This window comes from Thalia democratica, chromosome 1 (assembly GCF_965202585.1).
Source record: "Thalia democratica chromosome 1, ktThaDemo2.hap1.1, whole genome shotgun sequence".
Classification (NCBI taxonomy): Eukaryota; Metazoa; Chordata; class Thaliacea; order Salpida; family Salpidae; genus Thalia; species Thalia democratica.
The window spans coordinates 52,596,407-52,619,867 of NC_139165.1; the positions used below are offsets into that span (position 1 = coordinate 52,596,407).

The following is a 23,461-nucleotide window of genomic DNA, read 5'->3' on the forward strand; positions in this document are numbered from 1 at the left end:
AACTGAATAACTACACAAATCGCAGATGAACTTTTGTTTTTTCACAATATTGTACGTTTTTAAAGAAAACCCCAAGCAGCATACATGGTACCACTGGCCACAATTTCCACATTCTAACTAAAATTATAAAAACTCGATTATTATATAATTAAGAAAATAATAGTCTAAACTGGTAAGTAGTTTGGATCATATATAAACGTATATAATAGCAAAATTTTGCTTACCCAATTAATTTTTTCTTTCTTTTTTAGCCTGCCAACTGTTGTTGCAGGTGGGTGGTATTTTTTGCAAATATTACAAGCATTCGTATTGATTACTGTAAATAAAGTTCTAGTTAATTTTGAAATCATATGATACTAAAAAACAGAATAAAGTTTAGTAACAAATAGTTTACCTCCTTCCCTTATTAATCTCGTTGCTACTTCTAATCTTTTGTAATAATTTTCTTCAACACCAGTTGTCAGCTTTATTTCTGATGGAAATAATGGAAGACTTGAGAGTATTTCTTCTGCAGCCTGTATATTTAAATTAAATGAACAATTCATTATCAAGTAACATTGGTTTCCTCTAGTTTGTTTTAGACTAATTAGAAACTTCATTTTTACCTCGAGTACATGTAGTCCACAACTTGAATAGTCTTCTTGTCTGTTGTGACTTATTCCAACAGCTTTTAATTCACTGACCACATTCAATAACTCTGCGTCGTTCTTAACTTGTTGCCTATTTTAATAAAAAAAAAGTTTTTTTTTTGAAATAACTATATAAATAACCATTTAAGGTTACTTAAATACGTAAAAACTAAAAACAACATTTTATAGCTATTGCTAACAATGTACTAACTTGATGTTATCTATAAGTTTTTCTCCTTCCTTTTCTTCTCCTGACTGGCTAAGAAGGGCATCAAAAACATAAACTTTCTTGTCGAAAATAAACTGTAAATTTTCTTTAGTTTTAACTAAACTATATATTAGACTTAAACAATTTTATTGATAAGTAATTTTTGCATTACATAAGTTTTTAACTATTCGCATAATAAATACTAACAACTCCCTTCCAATGGTTTCGTTGTTCTTCATGAATAAAACTTGTAATTGACTCGGACGTTATGACCTGCAATTGTTTATAAAGCAATTGTTTATTTTCTTTTATCATTCAGTATGAATTTGTAATAAATGAATATGTTCTATCTATTAAAAAAAAATAAGTTGTTCTACAAAAAAATACAAAAAATTAAACTAAGTCATGGCATAAACCTCTCTTATAACTAATTTTTTAAATTCAAAAATTTTAAAAAAAGTTATAAAGAGATAAAGTATACACATGAACTTGTTACATAAAAAACTATACTTTGTGCTTAATAATATATAAGATAAAAAAACATATTGATTCTATTACTCTGCAATATAAGCATTTGTATATATATCACAATTTCACTATGGCAGTGTCCTAGTGACTACTAAGAAAAATTCAAAAACTGATTATTCAAGTATGGTATCTGTTAAATATATCAGTAGAAAACACTTTGCAATTTTATAAAGGATATTATACTAATTTTTAGCAGATGAAGGCATCAGAAAGAAAAAAAATTTGTAATTTTTTGGGTAATTTTGCAGTTTTAGTTTGACGTTAGACGATTTTCAATAATTTTTTTACCATTTGAAGACTTTAAATAAACAATTTTGTAAATTTCATCAAATACCCTTGAAAATTCCTGACTTTGAAATTTTTTTCACAACTCCAATTTTTCCTGACTTTTGTCTTTTTTAGTATTTACTGACTTTTCCTGACCTTGTGGCAACCCTGCTAAAAATATCTAAATTATGTTAAAATACTTAATGTGAACTAAATAAAAAAAGTAATAATAAAACCATGAAACTTTGCCTGACATTTATAAAAAAATATCCAGAATTGAGTCAGTTTTTAAATTTTTTAAACTAGAAAGACTTATTCATTAGTCTGAGTGTGAGGCAACCTTTCTCAAAGTTTCTAATATAAATACAAACATAAATACAAACATAAACATCTCTTGTATTTTCTTTTAAAATTTTATAACTATTTTGCAAAATTTTAATAGATAGCTAAATTTTATTACAAACATGATCAAATAAGTTTGCTAAACCAATCATACTTGGAGATAAAGTATTCATTTAAAGCATTTATCAAATGGTCATTAATTAACTTTACCATATAATTGTTAAACATATCCTTAAAAAAATAATCAATAGCAAAAAAAAGTGTAAACTGTAGTATCAACTTGAAATATTTTAGGTTGGAACTAATTTCAATTATTTTTTTAAATTAGTTGAAATTATTTTAACTTATTTTAACACTTATAATAACAACTCTCTACTTATCTCGAAAAGACACGAATACTGTTTATAAAAACCATTTTGGTAAAAAAGATCATCAAAATTAGTTAAGCAAACGAATTGTTTTTGGATAACTTAGCATAGGAATATTCCAATTGACTTGAAACAAAACTACAACAAAAGGGTGTTTAATAAATACACAAAAATATAAAGCCGTTTTTAAAAACGTTTTTAGAGTTAAAAATTTGTTAGAAAGTTGTGAACAGTTTTAAGCTTGGTTTAAAAAATCATCATATTTTTTCATTATATACTGTTTTAATTTCTATGAAAAGTTTTAATGAACAACTTTAATTTTTTGTTTGATTTTTCTATTTAGTTTAAAGATGTGTGCAACAAAAGTTGCTATAAACATAACTTTAATTACTTTATATGCTTATCGTTTGTTTAAAGATAAAATTTTTGAATTAGGTAAAACTTTTTATTTTTCCAATAAACTTTAGTTTTGCCGAACATATCGTGAATTACAAAATTCATTTTTATTAACCAAATATTTTCAAATTTTATTATTGATTTTTTCTTTTTTTCTTTAATTTAGCAATAAAATAGTAAAATACTTGTATCTTTTGTATCGTAAAATATAAAAACTTTGTTAAAGTTTAACAACAATGTTTTTTAAACCTAGTTTACTTATATTTAGTCTAAATTTTGATAGATGTTATCAATGAAGTCACGGGGTGCAGTATGCAGTGCAAAGCAACATAAACTGCTTTAAAAAGTTAAATCGCTTAATTAGGCCTTCTAATTTTCTTAAGAATAAACATTATAGTAGATGTAAGTTAAGTAGTTTCATTAAATTATTACATCTAAACGGCTAAAAATTAGCTAAAAACGTGTCGAACTTAGTATATTCAAATAAAAAGTTTTATTCCAACAAAGAAAGTTTTAGTTGAAATGTATTGTATTAGAAATATCACTGCTCATAAATATCAGTCAAATAACAAAAATTAAGAAATTAAATAATACCTTTAAGAACTTAAATACAAAGTTTCAATGTTGTCAGAAAAGTATAAGTATCGACTTGTTTTAAATTTAATGTATGAAGCTGTGTATAATCAATTTAACGTACAATGAAAAATCACTGTATTAAAAATGTCACTGCTGATAAAAAACGGCCAAATAGCAAAAATTAAAAAAAATTGCCTATTAAATAATACCTTTAAGAACTTAAATACAAAGTTTCAATGTTGTCAGACAAGTATAAGTATCGACTTGTTTTAAATTTAATGTATGAAGCTGTGCATAAACGTTTTAACGTACAATGAAAAATCACTGAAATAAAAATGTCACTGCTGATAAAAAACGGCCAAATAGCAAAAATAAAAAAAAATGCCTATTAAATAATACCTTTAAGAACTTAAATACAAAGTTTCAATGTTGTCAGAAAAGTATAAGTATCGACTTGTTTTAAATTTAATGTATGAAGCTGTGTATAAACGTTTTAACGTACAATGAAAAATCACTGAAATAAAAATGTCACTGCTGATAAAAAACGGCCAAATAGCAAAAATTAAAAAAAATGCCTATTAAATAATACCTTTAAGAACTTAAATACAAAGTTTCAATGTTGTCAGAAAAGTATAAGTATCGACTTGTTTTAAATTTAATGTATGAAGCTGTGTATAATCAATTTAACGTACAATGAAAAATCACTGTATTAAAAATGTCACTGCTGATAAAAAACGGCCAAATAGCAAAAATTAAAAAAAATTGCCTATTAAATAATACCTTTAAGAACTTAAATACAAAGTTTCAATGTTGTCAGAAAAGTATAAGTATCGACTTGTTTTAAATTTAATGTATGAAGCTGTGTATAATCAATTTAACGTACAATGAAAAATCACTGTATTAAAAATGTCACTGCTGATAAAAAACGGCCAAATAGCAAAAATTAAAAAAAATTGCCTATTAAATAATACCTTTAAGAACTTAAATACAAAGTTTCAATGTTGTCAGACAAGTATAAGTATCGACTTGTTTTAAATTTAATGTATGAAGCTGTGTATAAACGTTTTAACGTACAATGAAAAATCACTGTATTAAAAATGTCACTGCTGATAAAAAACGGCCAAATAGCAAAAAAAAAAAAAAAATGCCTATTAAATAATACCTTTAAGAACTTAAATACAAAGTTTCAATGTTGTCAGAAAAGTATAAGTATCGACTTGTTTTAAATTTAATGTATGAAGCTGTGTATAATCAATTTAACGTACAATGAAAAATCACTGTATTAAAAATGTCACTGCTGATAAAAAAGGCCAAATAGCAAAAATTAAAAAAAATTGCCTTTTAAATAATACCTTTAAGAACTTAAATACAAAGTTTCAATGTTGTCAGAAAAGTATAAGTATCGACTTGTTTTAAATTTAATGTATGAAGCTGTGTATAAACGTTTTAACGTACAATGAAAAATCACTGTATTAAAAATGTCACTGCTGATAAAATATTTTCCATTCAAAAAAAGTTTATAAAACTTTCGAATCTTATCTCTGATTCTTCTTCAAAAGTTAAATGAAATTTTAAATAGTTTTGAATATTGAATTTTAAACTAATTATGACATAGTTATACATTAGTAGCCGGTATTATTTTTATATTCTGTTTTTCAAAAACAGTTCTTATTCGTTTTGTGAAATCTTAATGAGCAGTTTCCTAAATAAATAGATGTAAAATACAAACTTCTTTCATTTTTATAGTTTTTATCTGTATTATTTTTGCTCTTGTTTAAAGTTTAAGTTGTTTATTTGTGGGTTTCTATTAAATATTTTTTTAGTTTGTATAAGTTATTCCAAATATTGGTTCTTGAAAAGTATTTTAAAAATGTTTAAATACCAATCCTACAGACTTCTATGCTTTTGGGCATGGAATTGTGTAATGCATTAGCACAGGGGTTGGCAGGTCAAAAAGGAACGTTTTTTATATGCTTTAAAAAACATATTTAAAGAATTTTTTTTCCGAACAAAAAAAAGTTTAGGCGATAGATTATCCTTTAAAGATAACACTAATTTTTTATTTTTGTTTTTTGAGAAGATTAATATTTTAAACTAGAAAAAATAAAAATTCAAAGTGGCCCGCGGGCTGCATTTTGCGGACCCCTGCATTACGGATTGGTATCCGCTGGTTTTCTATAAACATTTGTGTGAAGTTTGTTTGAAACTAGTTTAACTTCTGTATCTAAAAACGGTAATTTATTATTGTCAGAGTAAATGTTAAATTTGAATGCAGTGAACTCATCACAAAATAGAAACTATTTAAATCATTGTCATTATTCATAAGTACAAAAATATCCAACATATTTCGCACAAAAAACCAGTTTTTGTTTCCATCTCGTGATGACCACTATTTAAGTAATAAATTTAATATCTTAAAATAGATACATTAGGCATGTTTAATAACTCAAGCTTCTTTGAATTTTTTGCAAATTCAGGCTTTAATAAATTTTTCTGGACTAATATTAATAATTTTTTTATAAAATAGTATTTTCTTTGAAAATATTTTGTTATGTTTCAATTTTTTCAGTATTCAAGCATGACAGTGTTTTGTTTATTTTTAGCAATATACTTAAGGTTTTTTTGTAATTAGGCTTACTTTTTTTCTTCATTAAGGGGTAATTTAAATTAAATATAATAAAAAAAAAGAAGTATAAGTATTAATAAGTTTTTCAATTATTCATTAAATAGAACTGATTAGGAACTTAATCTGAAATATTATTAAAATGAATCTTTATTTCAGCCAAAAGCATTCAATAAAATCAGTTGAAGTTGTCAGAGCTAGGAGTAACAACTTAAAATATAAATATGATTTAGGACTTGATACACTTAAGATAACTTGGGACAGTTTGGTTATTTTGAAAATCTCAGCCTAACTTGACTTATAAAAATCTAAGGATGACTTAGGCTAGATTGGTTTTTCTATACAAACTCAGGATAATTTAAGATTTTTAGAAATCCCTCTTGAATTATTTTCTAGATCTTAATTGAGATTTAGTTTCATTTCAATATTTTGAAGTTTTAACACTAATTTTGTTCAAAAATTTGACTTTGTAGTTTTTTAAATTTGTATCAGTTTTTTATGGATTTAAAAAACTCAGGGTGACTCAGGCCAGTTTAAGGTCACTAAGGATAGTTTTTGATCTTTCAGAATAGTTTTTGACTTTATAAGTTGCTAGCCTGTTTATAGTACTCAAGCTAAATTATTAGTTAAATTTAACTACTGCAATTGCTGACTAATGTTTAAGTTAGTTATTTTTTGCTACAACTATAGTATAAACTGAGACTGGTTTTGATGAATTAAGCTTGTTTTTTTTTGCCTGTAATGTTGTAACTTTAATCCAGACATATTTCAAAAATACAACTTAACAGAAAGAAAATATTTAGATATTTTAATACAAGTTTTAGGTATAAGCTGTATAAATTTAAATGAGTTCTTAACTTAATTACTTAAACATTATATTGTATCAAATTTTGTTTTGAAATAAAATTTATTGTATTGCTAGAACTCAAGAAAACTTTAACTGTTTAACAGATTTTAAGATATTAAGACTACAGAATGCTTAGTAATATAAGTAAAATAGAAAAGCTCTCTAGCCGAGTTATAAGGATATTAGGTTGCAATTCAAGTCCAATGACTTTACAAGGTACAAACACTTATTTGGTTGGTACAGGTAAGTCCAGGATTTTAATAGACACAGGAAGCCCGAGTGTACCAGAGTATACAAAAAACTTGAAAAGTTGTCTTCAAAGTTTTGGAGAAAATGTTCCGATTAAGTTGCAAGCTTTAGTCCTCACCCATTGGCATGAAGATCATGTTGGAGGAATTAAAGATGTCTTAAATGAAGTAGTAGAGGAAAAATTTTTACCATTGTTAAAATTCCCCCTATCCGAAAATGAAAAGCCTCCTGGTAATCTTACTTCAAAGTACACATTTTTATCTGATGGTGAAATAATTAAAACAGAAGGTGCAACTTTAAAAGTTGTGTTCACCCCAGGACACACTGAGGACCATATTTCACTGCACTTATTAGAAGAAAACGCTATTTTTTGTGCTGACTGTGTTTTAGGAGAAGGCACTGCTGTTTTTGAAGATTTATATGACTACATGAATTCATTAAACATTTTGCTAGAATACAAACCATCTTTAATGTATCCAGGTCATGGAAAAGTAATTAGTGATCCTGTACAACACATATCTAACTACATAAGCCATAGAATGAATCGTGAAATGCAAATTCTTTCATTTCTTGAAAATTGTAAATGCCCAGTAACAAGTATTGATATAGTAGTTGGTGTATATAAGGGACTATCAGACAATCTTATTAAAGCTGCTGAAAAAAATGTACTTAATCATTTAAGCAAGCTTGTTAAAGATGGAAAAGTAAAATTTTTTGATAATAAATGGGAATTCAAACCAAAACTTTAGTTAATTACTAAACTTTTGATATTCAGCTTAATTTTTATGCTTAGTTTTTTAACTCTTAATTTAGTGCAATTTTTGATACTTATGGAATGATTTCTTTGATTTTAACAAATTATAATTAACAATTCTTAACAGTTGTTATTATATATTTTTTTGGCTGTCTCAGAACATTAACCTAACATTGGTGTTTTTATTTAAAATATAAATATTAATTTTACAAATTTCAATCATGTTTAGAGTTACCCTATATTTTAACAAAATCTTCAAGTTTATACTGAGCTATAAAGTAAAAAAATCAACTTTAAGAGATCGTTTTGCAATACCTATATGTTAAATTTAGTTACCTTAAAAAAGTCTTATTGCTAAAAAGTGCTTAAATAATTTGATACATAAAGTTTTTAATATTTAATATTTTTTGAATGGCTAGCAACCAACTTTGCATTAGTTTTAAATGTATTTACTAATATTATTGAATTCAAAGTAAATGTTCATAAAACTTTAAGTGTAGGTTTTGTTTCATAATACTTAAATTGAACTGCAAGTACTAAATTTGATTAACTGATAAACAAACTACAATTAAACTAAGGTAATTAAAAACAAGTAAAACTAATATATGTTTGTTTTTTGGACTATATTTAGTATATAAAATTGAAGAATGCATTAGTGCCTGAACAAAATAATTGTGTTAGTTGTCAAAATAGATTGTTCTGGTTTAAGAATAAGTTTTTTAAAGTGTTTATTTGTTAAACGATTCTGAACTTATTTCTATTTCTCATTTGAGTTGTTATTCATGTGTAGATTAATATATGTACTCTAAATTAATTAAAATTTAAATGAAAATATTGTCTAAAGGTTTTACTAAAAGACAAGTCGAACTTTTTTTTACCAAGCTTTATAACTCAATTGGTTAAACCATTTATTTAGTTAAGAGATTAAAATTAAGGTTAAGAAATCAAAGTTTTTTCATAAAGTAAAAAAATTTAAATTGTACAACATTTTTAATTAACTTTTTTGTTTTGATAAACTTATTTTAAACATATCTCTTTGTATAAACAATTTTTCAATTTTTTAAAGTAATTTTGTTTTAATTTATCTATAAAAGTTGAAATATCATCATACAAAAATTAATGTTTAAAGTATTTAACTTAAGTATCACACGGTTGCACAGGTCAGACTAAATCAGGCTAAGTCTTTTTTTTGTAAAAATTGGAAAAAGTCAGGCCAAGTCAGTTTTTTTGGGTTCAAAATGGTCAAAAGTCAGTTTTTTATGTTAATAAGTCATGCATGAATAACTTTTTAAATAACATTATAGATAAGAAACATTTTTATGTGCAGTTTACTATTTTGTTTTACTTGAAGATGTCGTATTTTTTGTCAACGGATCCTGGTATAATAATAATATATTTAATTTCCACATCTTTATTTACATGTTAGGTAGAAAGATTTTGATTTGACACTGAAAATCTACCATATAAATAATATTTTTTTTGTCATCATTTAATTTTTTTTAATAAAAAACACATTTGAAGTAGATTTACAGTATCTTTTCAAAGTTTTTATACTATTTAACACAGTTTTTACCTTAAACTTAACTCTAAACTAAAAATAAACCCAAAAATGTATACTTTTAATATCCTGGAAGAATTTGGGAAACCTGGAAAAAATTTGCCAAAAACATTTGGCAACCCTGGTAGTAAATAATCTTGTTTTTTTTTTTATGTTTTCAAAAAAAAAACTATATGAATAAAGTAAAACAAAGACCATACTACCATACTAAACATTTTCAAAACAACCCTCTTAGAACAGAATAAAGATGTTTTATTTGTATAAATTATCTAAATCTATCTTAAGTTTTGATTTACAAGCTAAAAACTTCAATCTTAAGTAGTATATAAACACTTTGGTTATTTTTTGTAGTAATTAGTTCTTTAATTTATAATGACATAAGTAAAGCATTTACGTAGCTTGTTTAAAAAGGGAACGGGTCTAATTTGCAAGAAGACAAAAATGCACGAGGGGACTAAATTGCACGAGAACAAAATTGCACGAAGACGGTTTTGCACCAAGGGTCAATTTTTGCACGTGAGTAAAAAATAAAATAAAAACAGTAAAAAAATTATTTAATAAAAAAAAAGTTACTGACCGAGGATAAGGGTTAGGGGTAATAGTGATAGTAAAATTAAAAACAAAAAAAAAGCTAATAAAAAAATAAATAAAAATTGATTAAAAAAAAGAGCTACCGACCGAGGATTAGGGGTAACAGTGATAGTAAAAAATAAATAAATTAAAAAAAAAAAATTTTTATTAAATTTAAAAAAAAACTTATCGACCGAGGGTTAGGGGTAACAGTGATAGTAAAAAAAAAACTAAATAAAAAAATTAACACGTGCAAAATTGTCTGCTTGCGCAAAAGTATCTCCGTGCAATTTTATCCCCTCGTGCAAAAGTATCTTCGTGCAATTTTGTACTTTGCGCAATTTAGACAGCTACCCTGTTTAAAATGATTAAATTTTATTAATTTCAATAGCTCATTTTACTTTAGTGTTTCTCAGATTATCATTTAGGAATGTTAAACTTGGAATAAAAACTAGTTCCTACACTTTATAAATAGTAAACATAACAAAAACTTCTATTTTTAAAATATTAATAACTTGAAAAAAGGAACTTATAAGTATATCTTAGTATATTTGTTCAGTGTTTTTTAACGTACAGTCCACATAATTATGCACCAATTAACTACAAGGTAAACACTGTTTATGTTAAAACATATTTTGAGTATGGTTTGTTTGTAAATATTTTGGTTGTAAATTCCATGATTTCTTGCACTCAGATTTTCATGGATCTATTATTAATGAATTAACTTTTGAAGTTAGGCTCACTTAGCTAACCAAAACCTTATTTGCACGACTGTTTCTTTAAAAAAAAATACGGCTGGTAATAAACAGTTATTATTTGATATTTTCATTGAGATAATTATTTATTTTATAAAGTTTACTGTTTGAGTTTTATAATTTTAAGTAGAACAGAATCTAGTATTAACTAGCACAGAAACTAGAATCTTGACAGAGATAAAGAAAATTTCATTAACTATTATATTTATGTCCTTCTCTAAATTAAACAATGAATGAATATTCTTTCTAGTTCTCAACTACCATATTTGTTATGCTTATTTTTTATTAAATCATCATATAGTTTAATCTTGACAAAAACTGCAAAAATACAAGTTCTAGAACAACTTGAACTATTTAAGCTTCATCTATAATTCACATTTGGCTAATCAGTTGCAGCCAAGATGCATCTGTTTAAACTCTTAACAAACTTCCATTTGATAAGTAGAAGTATTTAAAAATTTACAAAAACCTACGTCGGTATAAAAAAAAAGTTTTTCACTAAACCAGCGCTTGGCAAACGAAGTCTTTTAGCTAGAATCATACTTTTTTATACAGAAAAAGTTTTTGTAGCAAAAGCTTAGAATAAGTGCTAAATTTAACAATTATCAATCGCTAATACTGTTCTATCGTATGTTTTATCAATTTTTTTAATTTAAAACAGTATTTACTTTGTCGATTGTACAATTACTTTAGAGAAATACCATCATAGACTTTTATCTATACACTTTTTTAAGAAAATTGACCAGCTACTTATAAAAGACTATCGAACCCTTCACTAAATGCTGATGTAATAAGTATAAAATCTATATAAACTCCTATCATTACTAAAACAAATATGAATGTTGAAAGTAATGAAAACGTAAACATACAAGCTTATGCTTGTTATTGAACAATTTTTTCAAAGTTGTTGCTTCTATATATTTTAAACTTTCTAGAAGGGTTGGTATCAAAAATATTATTAGCTACCGTTGACAAACGGAGCCGGTTAGTAATTTTTTTGGTCCTTTTAGTTAAAAAACTTGTGCAAATATACTTACTCTTTTTGAATGTAAGTGCATTTGGTGGATATTATTTTGAGAAAATGGATAATTAACCAAAACTTTAATGTTGTAGATTTATTTAATTTAAAATGATAAAACAGTCAATTATACATTTTACTATTGAATCTGAACTCTCTCTATTTCCTACACTACATACATCGATTTTATAAACCTTTTAACATATAAAAGGTCGTCAGTTTTAATAAGAACTTTTTATGCATGCGTACGTACTTTTGAAAATTTTACAAAATATTTTAAAATAGAGCTAAAAGGGTATTGGAATGAAATTATCATAATCTTTTAATAAGCACTACTTTATACACAGAGTCGAATTAAGAGCACTTTTTAAAACTTTAAATATAAAAACTTTAATTGTTTCAACATGAGCTTTTTACTGGCTCGAAAACAAATATTGAGCTAGTAATTTTTGCTGGCTGTAGTTAGCCGACATTTCTCGTTAATCATAGTGGTGTAAATAGTCAGGTTGAAAACTTATAACTTTAATCTTAAATACTTCAAGCCAAGAACTAAATCCACTAATTGAGTAGTTAAAGTAAATAGATTTTTTTATTTTAGACCTAAAACAAAAAGAACCTTACTATAGACTTTTATGTTTCGATACTAGCTTTTAACACATTCATTTAGCATGAACTATTAACCAGATTTTATTTTCAATTTGCTAAGTTGGAATTTGTTTTGTATATAAACCAGTTAAAGTTTAAATACCATAATGAAAAACACTAGTATAATATAAACGATTGAAAATATTTGAGAAAAAAGAAGACTACTAAAATTATTTGTTCTTGTTTTTATGTTTGTAAGTCTACTGAGTTGATCTACCTACACAAGTTGTCAATTTTATCTCATCTATTTCAAGTTCTAAATTGGTTTTGTTCCTTTTGATAAAAAAATGTTTTGTTCTAAACATACTTCTAAAATAAAAAAAAGTCTCCAAAGTTCTTAGTTTAGAGCTTCTTATTCTGTAATTATAACTTTAGTTTTATAAATGGCTAGTTTTCTAAACTTTTACTTATAAAACTTAATTATCACCAAAATTTGTTTACTTAATTAGTTGACGAAAGCCGTAGAGAAACAAACGTTAAATATGTAAACTCAGAAAACAAAAAATTTAACGTTGTCATCCTTTAAACGTTACTACAAAATATTTTGTGGATTCTACAACCTACGACTTAGAATTCTACAACCTTGATTCTCAACTGGATCAGAGGTCGTGCTCTAAATCACCGCCTTTTTAAGTCGTCGTGTCAGGATTATGATAGTGAATATTTACTTTTGCTTTTCCATACTGAGGTCCGCTGGCTATCACGTGGAAGAGCTTTAACAAGCTTTTTTGAATTGAAAGAAGTCAAAGGTAATCTTAAGGAACGTAACTATATGACCATGTCAAAGAAATGGAGTCGAATAAATTTATTCAAATACTAGCTTATTTAAGTGACAGTTTCAGCCGTATGAATAACATGAGTGTTTCTGTGCAAGGGAAAAACATAAACATATTAAAATGTTGTAAAGTGTTAAATGCTTTCAAATAAAAGTTACATCTCTGGTGTCGACGAGTTAAAAGAGGCAATTTATCAAATTTTCCATCACTCGAAGAAGTGACTGTTGAAGAAGAGTCTTTAATTCCAAGTGTGTGTGAAAAATTGTGAATCATTTCGAAAAAAACTATCCAAGTCATTTGATGAACATTTCGGAATAGGAGAACTAAAAACTTCTGAAGAACGGATATAAATCCATATTCTTTTAATTTGGATTATATACCGGATGATGAATCGTTTAAAAATAAACTTATCGAATTGTGCACGAACCGTTTTATTAAAATGCAGTTTGAAAGCAAAAATCTGGAACAATATTTGTGTTGTGTAATGAAAATATTTCCAAGACTTTTTGAAAAAGAATTAAGTATGATCATCCCATTCGCGACAACATACTTGTGCGATTTTAGATCTAGTACTCTTTTGTCAATCAAAAAAAATCTAGAAATTGCTTGAATGCACAGGCAGCCATGCGAATTGCTAACAGCAACAATGGTGTTATGTTTTGAGAAAGTCTTGTGCAATAAACAGGAACAAAAGAGTCATTAAACTTAAAGCGAATTTAAAATTGAATTTTTAATCTTTTTAAAAAAGTAACCCATAGATAGAAACTTAATTTTTTGTTAAATACCTTGAGAGTGTTTGCCAAAAGATGTGTCATTAGGGGTTTTTTAAACAAAAATATTGAATTAGTTTCTTATTTTTCATTACGCTAGTTAAAAAACAAATTTGTTTGAAAAGAGATTTGTTTTTATTTCGTTTGATTTAAGGTAGTTTGATTTTTTAAGATTAATGTAAAGATAGGGCAGGGGGAATAAAAAGTGATGAGCTCAAAACTCACATGCTTCATTTTAGAAATCGTTACAGAGGGAAGAGTGAGTACTGGTGTTTTCTACCTTAAAAAATAAATAAACCTTGTTTGAACACATTTTCTTGTATTTTTAAGTTTCCATATGTTTAAATTTTGTTAATATAGTACATTATCAAAAAAAAATGAATTAAAATAAGTCTTCTTCGTTCTATTTGAAAATATTCTTAAAAAATCATTGCATGTACTTCAAGGGGTGCGAGAACAAATAAAATTATTTTAGAGGTGTGGGGAAATAAAAAGTTGGGAACCACTGGTGTAGAAGATGGCTAAACGTAATATTGCAGTTTTACAGACAATTGTAAACTAAAACAAAGTTGTAATAATTTTAGTATTAATAAACATAGTGATAACAAAGTTTTGTTGAGTTTTACAGTTCATTAGTCAAGAATAAAAGGATAAAGGTATATGTTACGTTAATAAAACAAATTAATCATTAAAACTTTATCTATAGCAAATATGATCTGAACATAAGTTCATGTTTTCTGACAAAACTAAGTATAAACTATCATAATTATCAATTGATCTACTTTTTATCGGCATGAAATAAGACTTTAAATTTTTTTCGAGTTTAAAACTTAATTTATAATTTGTTTAAAAAATATTTTAGAATTTAAACTGTTTTCATTACAAGTAAAAAACACTATCTTTTAAGTTTTAGCCAAAGTATAGTAAAAACTTTTTTTTTTTTTATTTTAGTTGGGTTCACTTACTAAATTTAAAACACTTCAAATAACTATAATAGGGGTCGGCAACGTACGGCAACCTAGATCTTTCTTACGAAGTATTTAACACTCAACGTTTGTTTTAGATTTAAAAATATTTCTAATAAACAACTACAGTTAAGCTTTTTAATATAAAGCGCTTTTATATGAGCTCTAAAGTTTATTTTATATAAAAAGCAGTTTTTATTTAATGATTGTTTTATTGCATCGTTGCAAGTAAAACTTTTTTTAATCTATTTAAGTACAAATTTTTATTTTCTGACTCGCAAGGTTTTTTTAAACAAGTTCTCACTGAATAAAATTTTTTATGGTATATCTGGTTAAGTAATTTTTTGTTAAATTTAACTAAATCATATTAAAGGTAAACCTAGCCCGGCGACAATAAAATTTGCCTACCCTTCTTTTTGACTACTCGAAGCTTTTCAACAAAGTTTTGAGAGTAACTAAGTTATTAGTATGAATAAGTTAAAAAAAATCGCTACACTGTATTATTTTTATTAACTTAATGGTCTTATTCAGTTAACATAAAACAGCAAAAGAGCTAACTAGACCAATTCTTAGTAAATATTTAAAAACTTCTTTTAACCAGATTAACTTTTTAAATTACTTCATATTTTAATATAATATCTTTAAGAATATTTCAAAGTGATGTTTTAAAAGACTTAATAAAGTTATAAATTATGCTATATAAAAAACTGAGAGAAAAAATGAGCTAAACAGTAAAAATAAAAGTTTAAAGCTTCTTTAAAGTCTAAACTACCATGTTTCAGTTTTTTTTTCTATAAGGAATAATTTTTAAAGATTCTGTCTAAATCAGGGTTTCCTAAAGTTGGCTTTTTTAGAAATTTAGGAGTCCATAAGTAGTGAAGGGGCCATAAGGCCAACATTTGAAACTTACATTAAATAGTAAGTATTCTTGAGTTGACAATTGAAAAGCAAAAAAATAAAGGTCTTAAGAGTATTTATAATTATTTTTTTGAAAAATTTATTTTAGGGGGCACTAGTTTTTTTATTTCGTCAAAGGGGCCCTTATGAACAAAAGTGTTGGTATAGGTAATCTACGAAATATACAAGAGTGCTAAATAGACAAATAAATTAAGTTCGATAATTGTAGCTTTTTTGTTCTACTCTAACACAACATAGCGTATCTAATGTGACTCAAGAGTAAAAATGATTTGTAAAAGTTCATTATTGCTGTAGTTTATTTAGAACAAATAAGGCGCAAAACTAGACCAAGTTATTATTTTAGTTGTTGTAAAATAATATAAGTACATAGCTAAAAATTATTTTATGTATAACAACTTAACATTATTTCAATTATAATATAATATTTAAGTGAAAAAAATAGCTAAATATTACCAAATTTGATTTATTTTTTTAGTGATCTACCGGATTCAAGATACGGATCCTAGCTGGTGTTTGGCCGGATCCGCAGTGTAGTACAACGCAGTAGGAACAACGCATTGCTGTCAAGAGTAATCCCGCATGCAGCAGTACTAAAAATGTTTTTTAATCATAAAGGTAATAGTCCACCAGGTCAAAGTAGTTCTACAACCTTGGCAGAAAATAAAGAAGAGACTTTCGAACGAAGGTTTTATAATATTAATAACAGCACACGACTAAACCTTTAAGATAACGACTCGTTTTTACTCACTACAGCTGTTGATCCACGGTATCGACTTGAATTTTTCCCTGCTAACCTTAAACAGAAGGTTGTAAAACTACTGAAATCAGAACTAAAAAATCATACAAGTCGTGAGACTGGTCAAGGTGGCCAAGTTCCTCTAGTACCGTTTAATAAAGCTTAACTGTCTAAAAACGATGTTTCTAAAAATTTATTGTCATTTTATTTTATATTTAAATCGGAAACAAGTGCAAACACTCACAAAAGTGAGCAACAAGATTCAGTTGATCAAGAGATTGCGACAGAAATAAAGTTTTTTTTTGGTTGGTGAAAATTTATCTGCCAAAGAAAATAGGCATGAATAACCCGACACTAGCATACAAATACTTAAATACAAGAAGTCAAAGTTTATTCAGAAAAAAAGACTTTTTGTTTTAAAATCAAATAAAACTAAAATCTGGTTAATAAGTCTTTTATTTAAAAAATTTAAACTAATAAAAGAAAGATTTGTAAGATTTTTCTAGAAAATATAGAAAGTCACAGTATTTAATAAGAATAGTAATAAATTTTTTATCATAAAATTTTAAATATTTTGTTAAAACATATAAAGTTTATCATTATTCTCATGTTTAATATTTAGATCAGTTTTAATTTAGCTTAGGAAACTACAAAAAACAATTTAATATGCTTTTTCTTAACAATTATTCTTTTTTTCTCTATTCACAGTCGTTTTTTTCGTTGATCCTTATAATATATTTATATATCTTAGGTGATCATATGTAAGCTGATATTTTATGTCGTTTAGTTTGTCTAGTTACTATGAAGTTGTCAAATAACACATTATCATATCATCCTTGGTTAGAAGTGCTAATGAACTCCCAGAAGGATGCCATTTAATGGAGCTGACAAAAAACTTTGATGACGTATTTACGGGAAGTTGGGTTGAAACAGCCCCACCTGGTGACCACAGATACAACTTATCAGTATTTGTGCAAATCGCAAGTTTACTTTCGGTTGGTGACCATCTGTGAAAATGTTAAACTTATTATGACAAGAATGAGCAGTAGGAAGTTTAACTGTAAACGTATCAGTTGTATTTATCAACTCATTTAAAATTTATTAAGACTTGATTATGCAAATTGTACTAGATGCGTAGAAAATTTTATTTTTTAAGTTGTTTTTTGTAAAACTTATTCATAAGAAAAGTACTACTAACGTTTTAAGTAAAAATTCTTTATAAGTTTTTGAACTTTTAGAAAATTAAAACTTTTTTTTTTTTCAAAAAAAGACACAAAACAAAAAACAAAGCATTACGGTTATTAAAAAGACATTTAAAAAAACTTACGCTGCAAATTTTATAGGTTGTGATTGTTTTAATACAACAAAAAGACTCATTTTCTGAACACTCCAAACGTGCACTACACTTTTCATGCTATCTTCCACCGCAGCTAAGTATTTGTTATCCGGACTAAACTGCGACCAAGAAACACCCACTTTTGGATTTGGTTTTTCTGGATCTGGTATTATATGAGGTAGGTTTGTAGGAGTGGCTACCACATCATACTTTGTATGCGAAGTGAACAATTGAAGACTTTTGAGAGAAGAAGACAGACTGGGAGAATTCTGATTTGGTGTTTTAATGGTAGATTCATTGTAGACTACAACACTTTCTTCTTTTACGCTTGGCTGCAAGTAAAAACATATATAAGTTAAATCACTTACAAAAGATAAACTAGCATTAAGATAAACTAAACTCTTTTCATAACAATCAAATGCTAAAATCAACAGACTTTAAATAAACATGCGATCTATTTTCGTTTATTTTAAAAATAATACACTTTTTAAGTAGTCGAGTTACACTTGCTTTAGGCATATTGAAATCATATTTTTAGTTGTATTACTTCATTGGTCTAACAAAAAATCATGAATTTATAAATTAGTAAGTTTATAAAATAATTTTGATTTTCGAAACTTAGTGCGTACCTCTTATCTTAAAATGTGATCTTATCTTTATCTATGTCCCCACTGTATTTATTTATTGTTAAACTATCAATACATTTTCAACAGTATACTATTACGACTCGTGATTAAAATTTTTTTGAAAACTCTATAATTAATGTTCAAGAATGAATTAAATGAGAATTTTTACTACAGTCAGTTTTAAAAATGATCAGAAGAAAAAAATTATTTCAAAAAAATAGTTGAAATATAGAAATTTCAAAATATATAAACTCCTTTTAAAACCTATGTGTTTTAAACTATTGATAACTTTAAATTCAAGTTTAGAAGTTTAGTGTACAGCTTTGTGTGTAAAAATAAAATTTATTAGTTCAACTGTAGTAACTTGCAGATAGAGTTTACCTTAAAAAGCCAAAAAGTACAAAAACTTTACATGCTTGAAAAAGCTAAGCAAAATCTTCTTATTTAAAATGTTCTGTCTACTATGTTATTTGATGCGCGTAAAGTTGATTTATATTAGATTAAAATGTTTATTTTGTGTTTTGCTTATTTGGTTGAATTGTTATTATACTTACTTTTGATAATCAGATTAGTATATTAAAAAAAAATTCCTACTCGTGAGAAATTAAGTTAAAATTAATAACAAAAAAAGAAACAATGGATTCTCAGTTTATGTTGTCACGTGGATGCATATTAACACATTATTGTATATATATATAAGATGTAACGTTAAAAGGCCTTAAATCCTGGAGATCCTGATAAGCTAAGCTTATCGGAATATATTCTTAGAGCTTTTTTGAGACTCCGTAGATCTGTTCTTAAATTTATTTGAGAGCAGTGAAACGCCGTTAGTCGGAATAAAGTTTTGACACAAAAACATCTGTGGTATATATATATATATATATATACAAAAAAAAACATTTTCTTAAAGTTTTTTTTTTGATGTTTTTTATAATAAAAAAGAAGCTCAAAAATCAACGTCAATCAGCATTCAGAAAATGCAAACACAAGCTGCAGGTCTCAATATCTTTTTTAAAAGTTAAATACAACCACATTACAACAATACAACCATAAAAACTCAAAAACCTAATTCAAATTTTCACTTTTACTGTATGCATATAATTAAAGAAGCTATCTAAGTTATTATCAAATTTATGTATTAAAATTGTGTAAAATATCAATTTGAAAACATTTATCTATACTTTTGTTTAAGTAAAATTAACTTGATAGATATTCTTCAACTGAAAAAAATAAATAGAATTAAATAACATTAAAAAATATATAACCTATCGAATTCTACATACTTTATGATCAAACTCGCTGACACATTTCCAAGTTATGTGATTTAGAATTCGTATTTTTTGATCATAACTTCCCACAGCTAAAAACTGGCTAGTCGGTGACCAAGCTACTGACTTTATACCTAATCCAAATTCATAAGGTTTGTAGGCTGTCAAACACCTTCCATCAATAGTGTAAATATAAAGTTTGTACCACAAACAGTTCTCCCAAGCAACAATAACTCTACTGTCAGGGCTCCATTTTATTCCAGCAAGCTCATCAGTATCTAACTCGAACAACTTCAAAAGATCCCAAGAAGCTACATTGTATACACTAATGTAATCTTTACATTTACGACATTCACCTACTGCCAGATACTTCCCATCTTTGCTAAAGTCAACGCAATCAACTGCATTTTTCAAATATCTGCAATAAGATAATTGTGAGTTTTTATATAATACTAATAAAAACAACTAAATTTCAACAAAAAACTAGTGACAAAATAATCAGCATCATAAATGACAAAAATAACCTTAAATTGAAAAAGTTTTTTTAGTATATATTAGGATTTAAGTTTTGTCATAACTTTAAATCTTTAAAACAGTTTTGTTACGTAGATAAAGATAAAAAAATTAAATTTTAACTTAATTTAGTGATAATAAAAAAGTCATTTCTTACATTTAGGAGAATTAAAAAAAATTGAGTGATATGTTCATATTTTAATAAAAAACAACAAATGTTACGCAAATAACAAAAACGTTTAAAAAATGCATCATATTGTCTTCCCTCCAAAATCACATGAAAAAGCTAAAATAAACAAAGTTTCTAGATAACCTTAGTAAAACTAACTTCCCTACTGACTTTAAGTTATATGATTATGTTTGATGCTTCTTACGCTTAAAGTTATATGTTTCTATTTACACATTCAAACTTTAGTTTGAATACCACAGTAATTTTTCTAATATTATGCTGTATAAAACTTAAATACCAGTTCCCACGCATTTTATAATGTGTATTACCTATAACTTAAAGAAAGGGTTTAAAAAACTTTACAAAATACATTATCCATGATTTTTGTAACCTTAATTCATATGTTTTATTTTTTTAAATGACAAAAAGAAAAAGTAAAAGTTAGTTCAACAAAATCTAGAACTGTTTAAAAATAGCTTGAGTATAGAAAAAAATAGAATGATTCAGTCTTATTTATTTGTAGATCTTTCTTTCAATGTAATATCTCGAATAAATTTAAAATTCTTAAAACAAATAATTAACAAAAGTTCAAATAGCCAAGATTATCTAAATGTAACATAACTTTTAATTTGAAAACTAACCTAATGTAGGAAATGGACTTATTAATTAAAGACCATACTGTGAGTCTTAAGTTGAAGCTTGCACTTGTGAGTACATGGCGGCCATCAGGACTCCACCTGGCATGTTCAAGACCTGCTGATCCTTCATCAATTTTGCATGTCCAATCTGGCTCTTCCATAGACCAAACTTGAACACAATTTCTTTTATACATACAGCACATTATAAAATTCGAATCCGAGGACCATGAAATTTCTTGAACTGCATCCATACATGTGTACAAGCGTACAATTTGCAAAGTATCTGAAGTCCTTATTGTTACTTTGTAAGACCAGCATGTTAATAAATAAACACCATTAGGAGAAAATGAACAAAGATTGTGTGACTTTTTGAAGACTTCAGAAAAGTTCATTGTTAGTATATAGTAAACTTAGAAGAAAAACAAAAAAAATAATGAAATCTGAAATGTATATATTGAATAAATTTACTTTCTTCAAAAAAATACCTATCCTATTCTTATTATATTTCTAGATTTTATTTCAATTTAATTATTTAAGATATAGTTGTTAGTCATGAAACTAATGCGTATGATGCCACTGAGAATCTTATACTAATTGAAAATCTTCAACATTTTAATATATCAATTAAAAACAAACACTGTATTTTATGATATTTGGACTTGTAATACTTTTTTTTAAGCTAAAAACTTAAAAGTTGCTTTTTTTATAAGCGGCATATTATATACAGGTATATATGGTACTAAGCTCAAAAATACTTTAAAAGCTTAGTATCATGTTAATTTGCCTTATTTTAAATGTTTTCATAGATAATCTACCTAAATCTGAGCATTTTTATTTCATTGAAAGTAGTACCGTTTTCAGACCAATAAACTACTTCAAATAATTTTCATTAATATAGCTTTTATTTTCTGTTAATCTGAATTTACTTTTAATTACCTTTACTTACAAATTTTTACCTATTTACAAATTAATTATTAACAATTTGAATTACTATTAAATATAATATAACTTAATACATATTGAACATAATATTTTTTTACTTATTTTCAGTTCACTTGCAAAAAAATGTTTTAGTTTTTAAAGTGTAGTTTGTTGTGGTTTATTATAAACTAGAGTTAAAGTCTTAAAGTGCTATAAACTTTTAATATGTTAATAAGTTTTGTTAATACTACTTTTTAATAAATTTTATCCAATAAGATATTTCATTTATCTGATACAAGTTAAAAAATTACAAAACACCTTTGGCTGTGTCCTTGACAGATTTAAGTACTATATTTTATATATTATAAAAGATTGTTTACAACATTCTTTGCAAAGTGGTTAAAAGATTACAATTTTCACCTGGTAGGAACAACCCAGTTTGTAGACTATCAGGGTTGCCACTTGTTTTTTTCAAATTTTTTCCAGGTTTTTCAAATTTCTTAAAAAATTTAAGTTTTTAAAAGTACACATTTTTGGGTCTATTTTTAGTTTTAAGCTAATTTCTATATAAGAAACTGTGTTAACTAGTATAAAAAAATTGAAAAGATACTGTAAAGTTACTTTGAATGTGTTTAACAAAAAAAAATTTGATGATGACAAAAATATCTTATTTATATGATAGATTTTTTGTGTCAAATCAAAATTTTATTATTAAAAATGTTAAAATTATTAAAAATTCCAGGTTTTTCCAGGTTTTTTTCAAAATTTCTCAAATTCCAGGTTTCTCAGGTTATTTTTGCCTAAATTGTCAAATTCCAGGTTTCCAGGTAAAGTGTCAACCCTGGACTATGAATAAAATAAAAAAAATCTGGTGGTTTGTATGCATTAAAAAAAAAGGCTGTCTTAGTGAGAAAACCAAATTTATGCCTAATTGTCACTGTATCACAAAAAATATGTTAGCCTTCAGAAACTTTTAGTTTAAAAAAACTTGTCTAATACTAATGTGCTGTATACTGAATAATTTGTTTAAAACAATAACAAATTTTTACAGTATTCTGTTGTTTATTTTTTCATAAACAATTTTTTATATCTGCAAAAATTTCTATTAATTTTTCTTTGAAAGAAAAAAAGAAAAATATGAACATACACAAGTATGGTCAATGGATTGGTGTGGAGAAAAGTCATCGAGCCTTGCACAATATACTTTGTAAATAAACTTGATTAATTCTAATTAGAACAAAAAAAAACTTTAAGATAAATATGAAGATATTGTTTTATTTTTACTTAAATTAAATAAAGAAACAAATTCTAAAAGAGAAAAATGGTATGCACTCTATTTTAAACCTATTACTGCCAAAATTAATCATGAAAACCATAGTCTACCATGGGCACAACACCGTCTACTCCCAAAGATTTCTATTTCTATGATCATATAGGTTCACATTTTTCTTGGTGCCCTTCATACAAGATAAACGCTGAAAATGCAATAAGT

The 23,461-nt window shown here is 26.0% G+C and overlaps 2 protein-coding genes across 2 annotated transcripts; one reads left to right on the top strand and one right to left on the bottom strand.

Moving 5' to 3' along the window:
* Positions 1-6,893: 6,893 nt before the first annotated feature.
* LOC145832409 (endoribonuclease LACTB2-like) lies at positions 6,894-8,046 on the top strand. The gene has a single exon (XM_082939730.1). The coding sequence runs from the start codon at positions 6,913-6,915 to the stop codon at positions 7,780-7,782; it is 870 nt and encodes a 289-aa protein (XP_082795856.1). The 5' UTR covers positions 6,894-6,912; the 3' UTR covers positions 7,783-8,046.
* Positions 8,047-17,130: 9,084 nt separating this feature from the next.
* On the bottom strand, positions 17,131-21,440 carry LOC145832957 (WD repeat-containing protein WRAP73-like). Its single transcript, XM_082940163.1, has 4 exons — positions 21,052-21,440; positions 19,744-20,146; positions 17,826-18,166; positions 17,131-17,505 (listed from the first exon to the last, which is right to left on the bottom strand). Exons 1-4 carry the CDS (start codon positions 21,438-21,440, stop codon positions 17,298-17,300), a joined length of 1,341 nt encoding a protein of 446 aa, XP_082796289.1. The 3' UTR covers positions 17,131-17,297.
* Between the last annotated feature and the right edge of the window lie 2,021 nt (positions 21,441-23,461).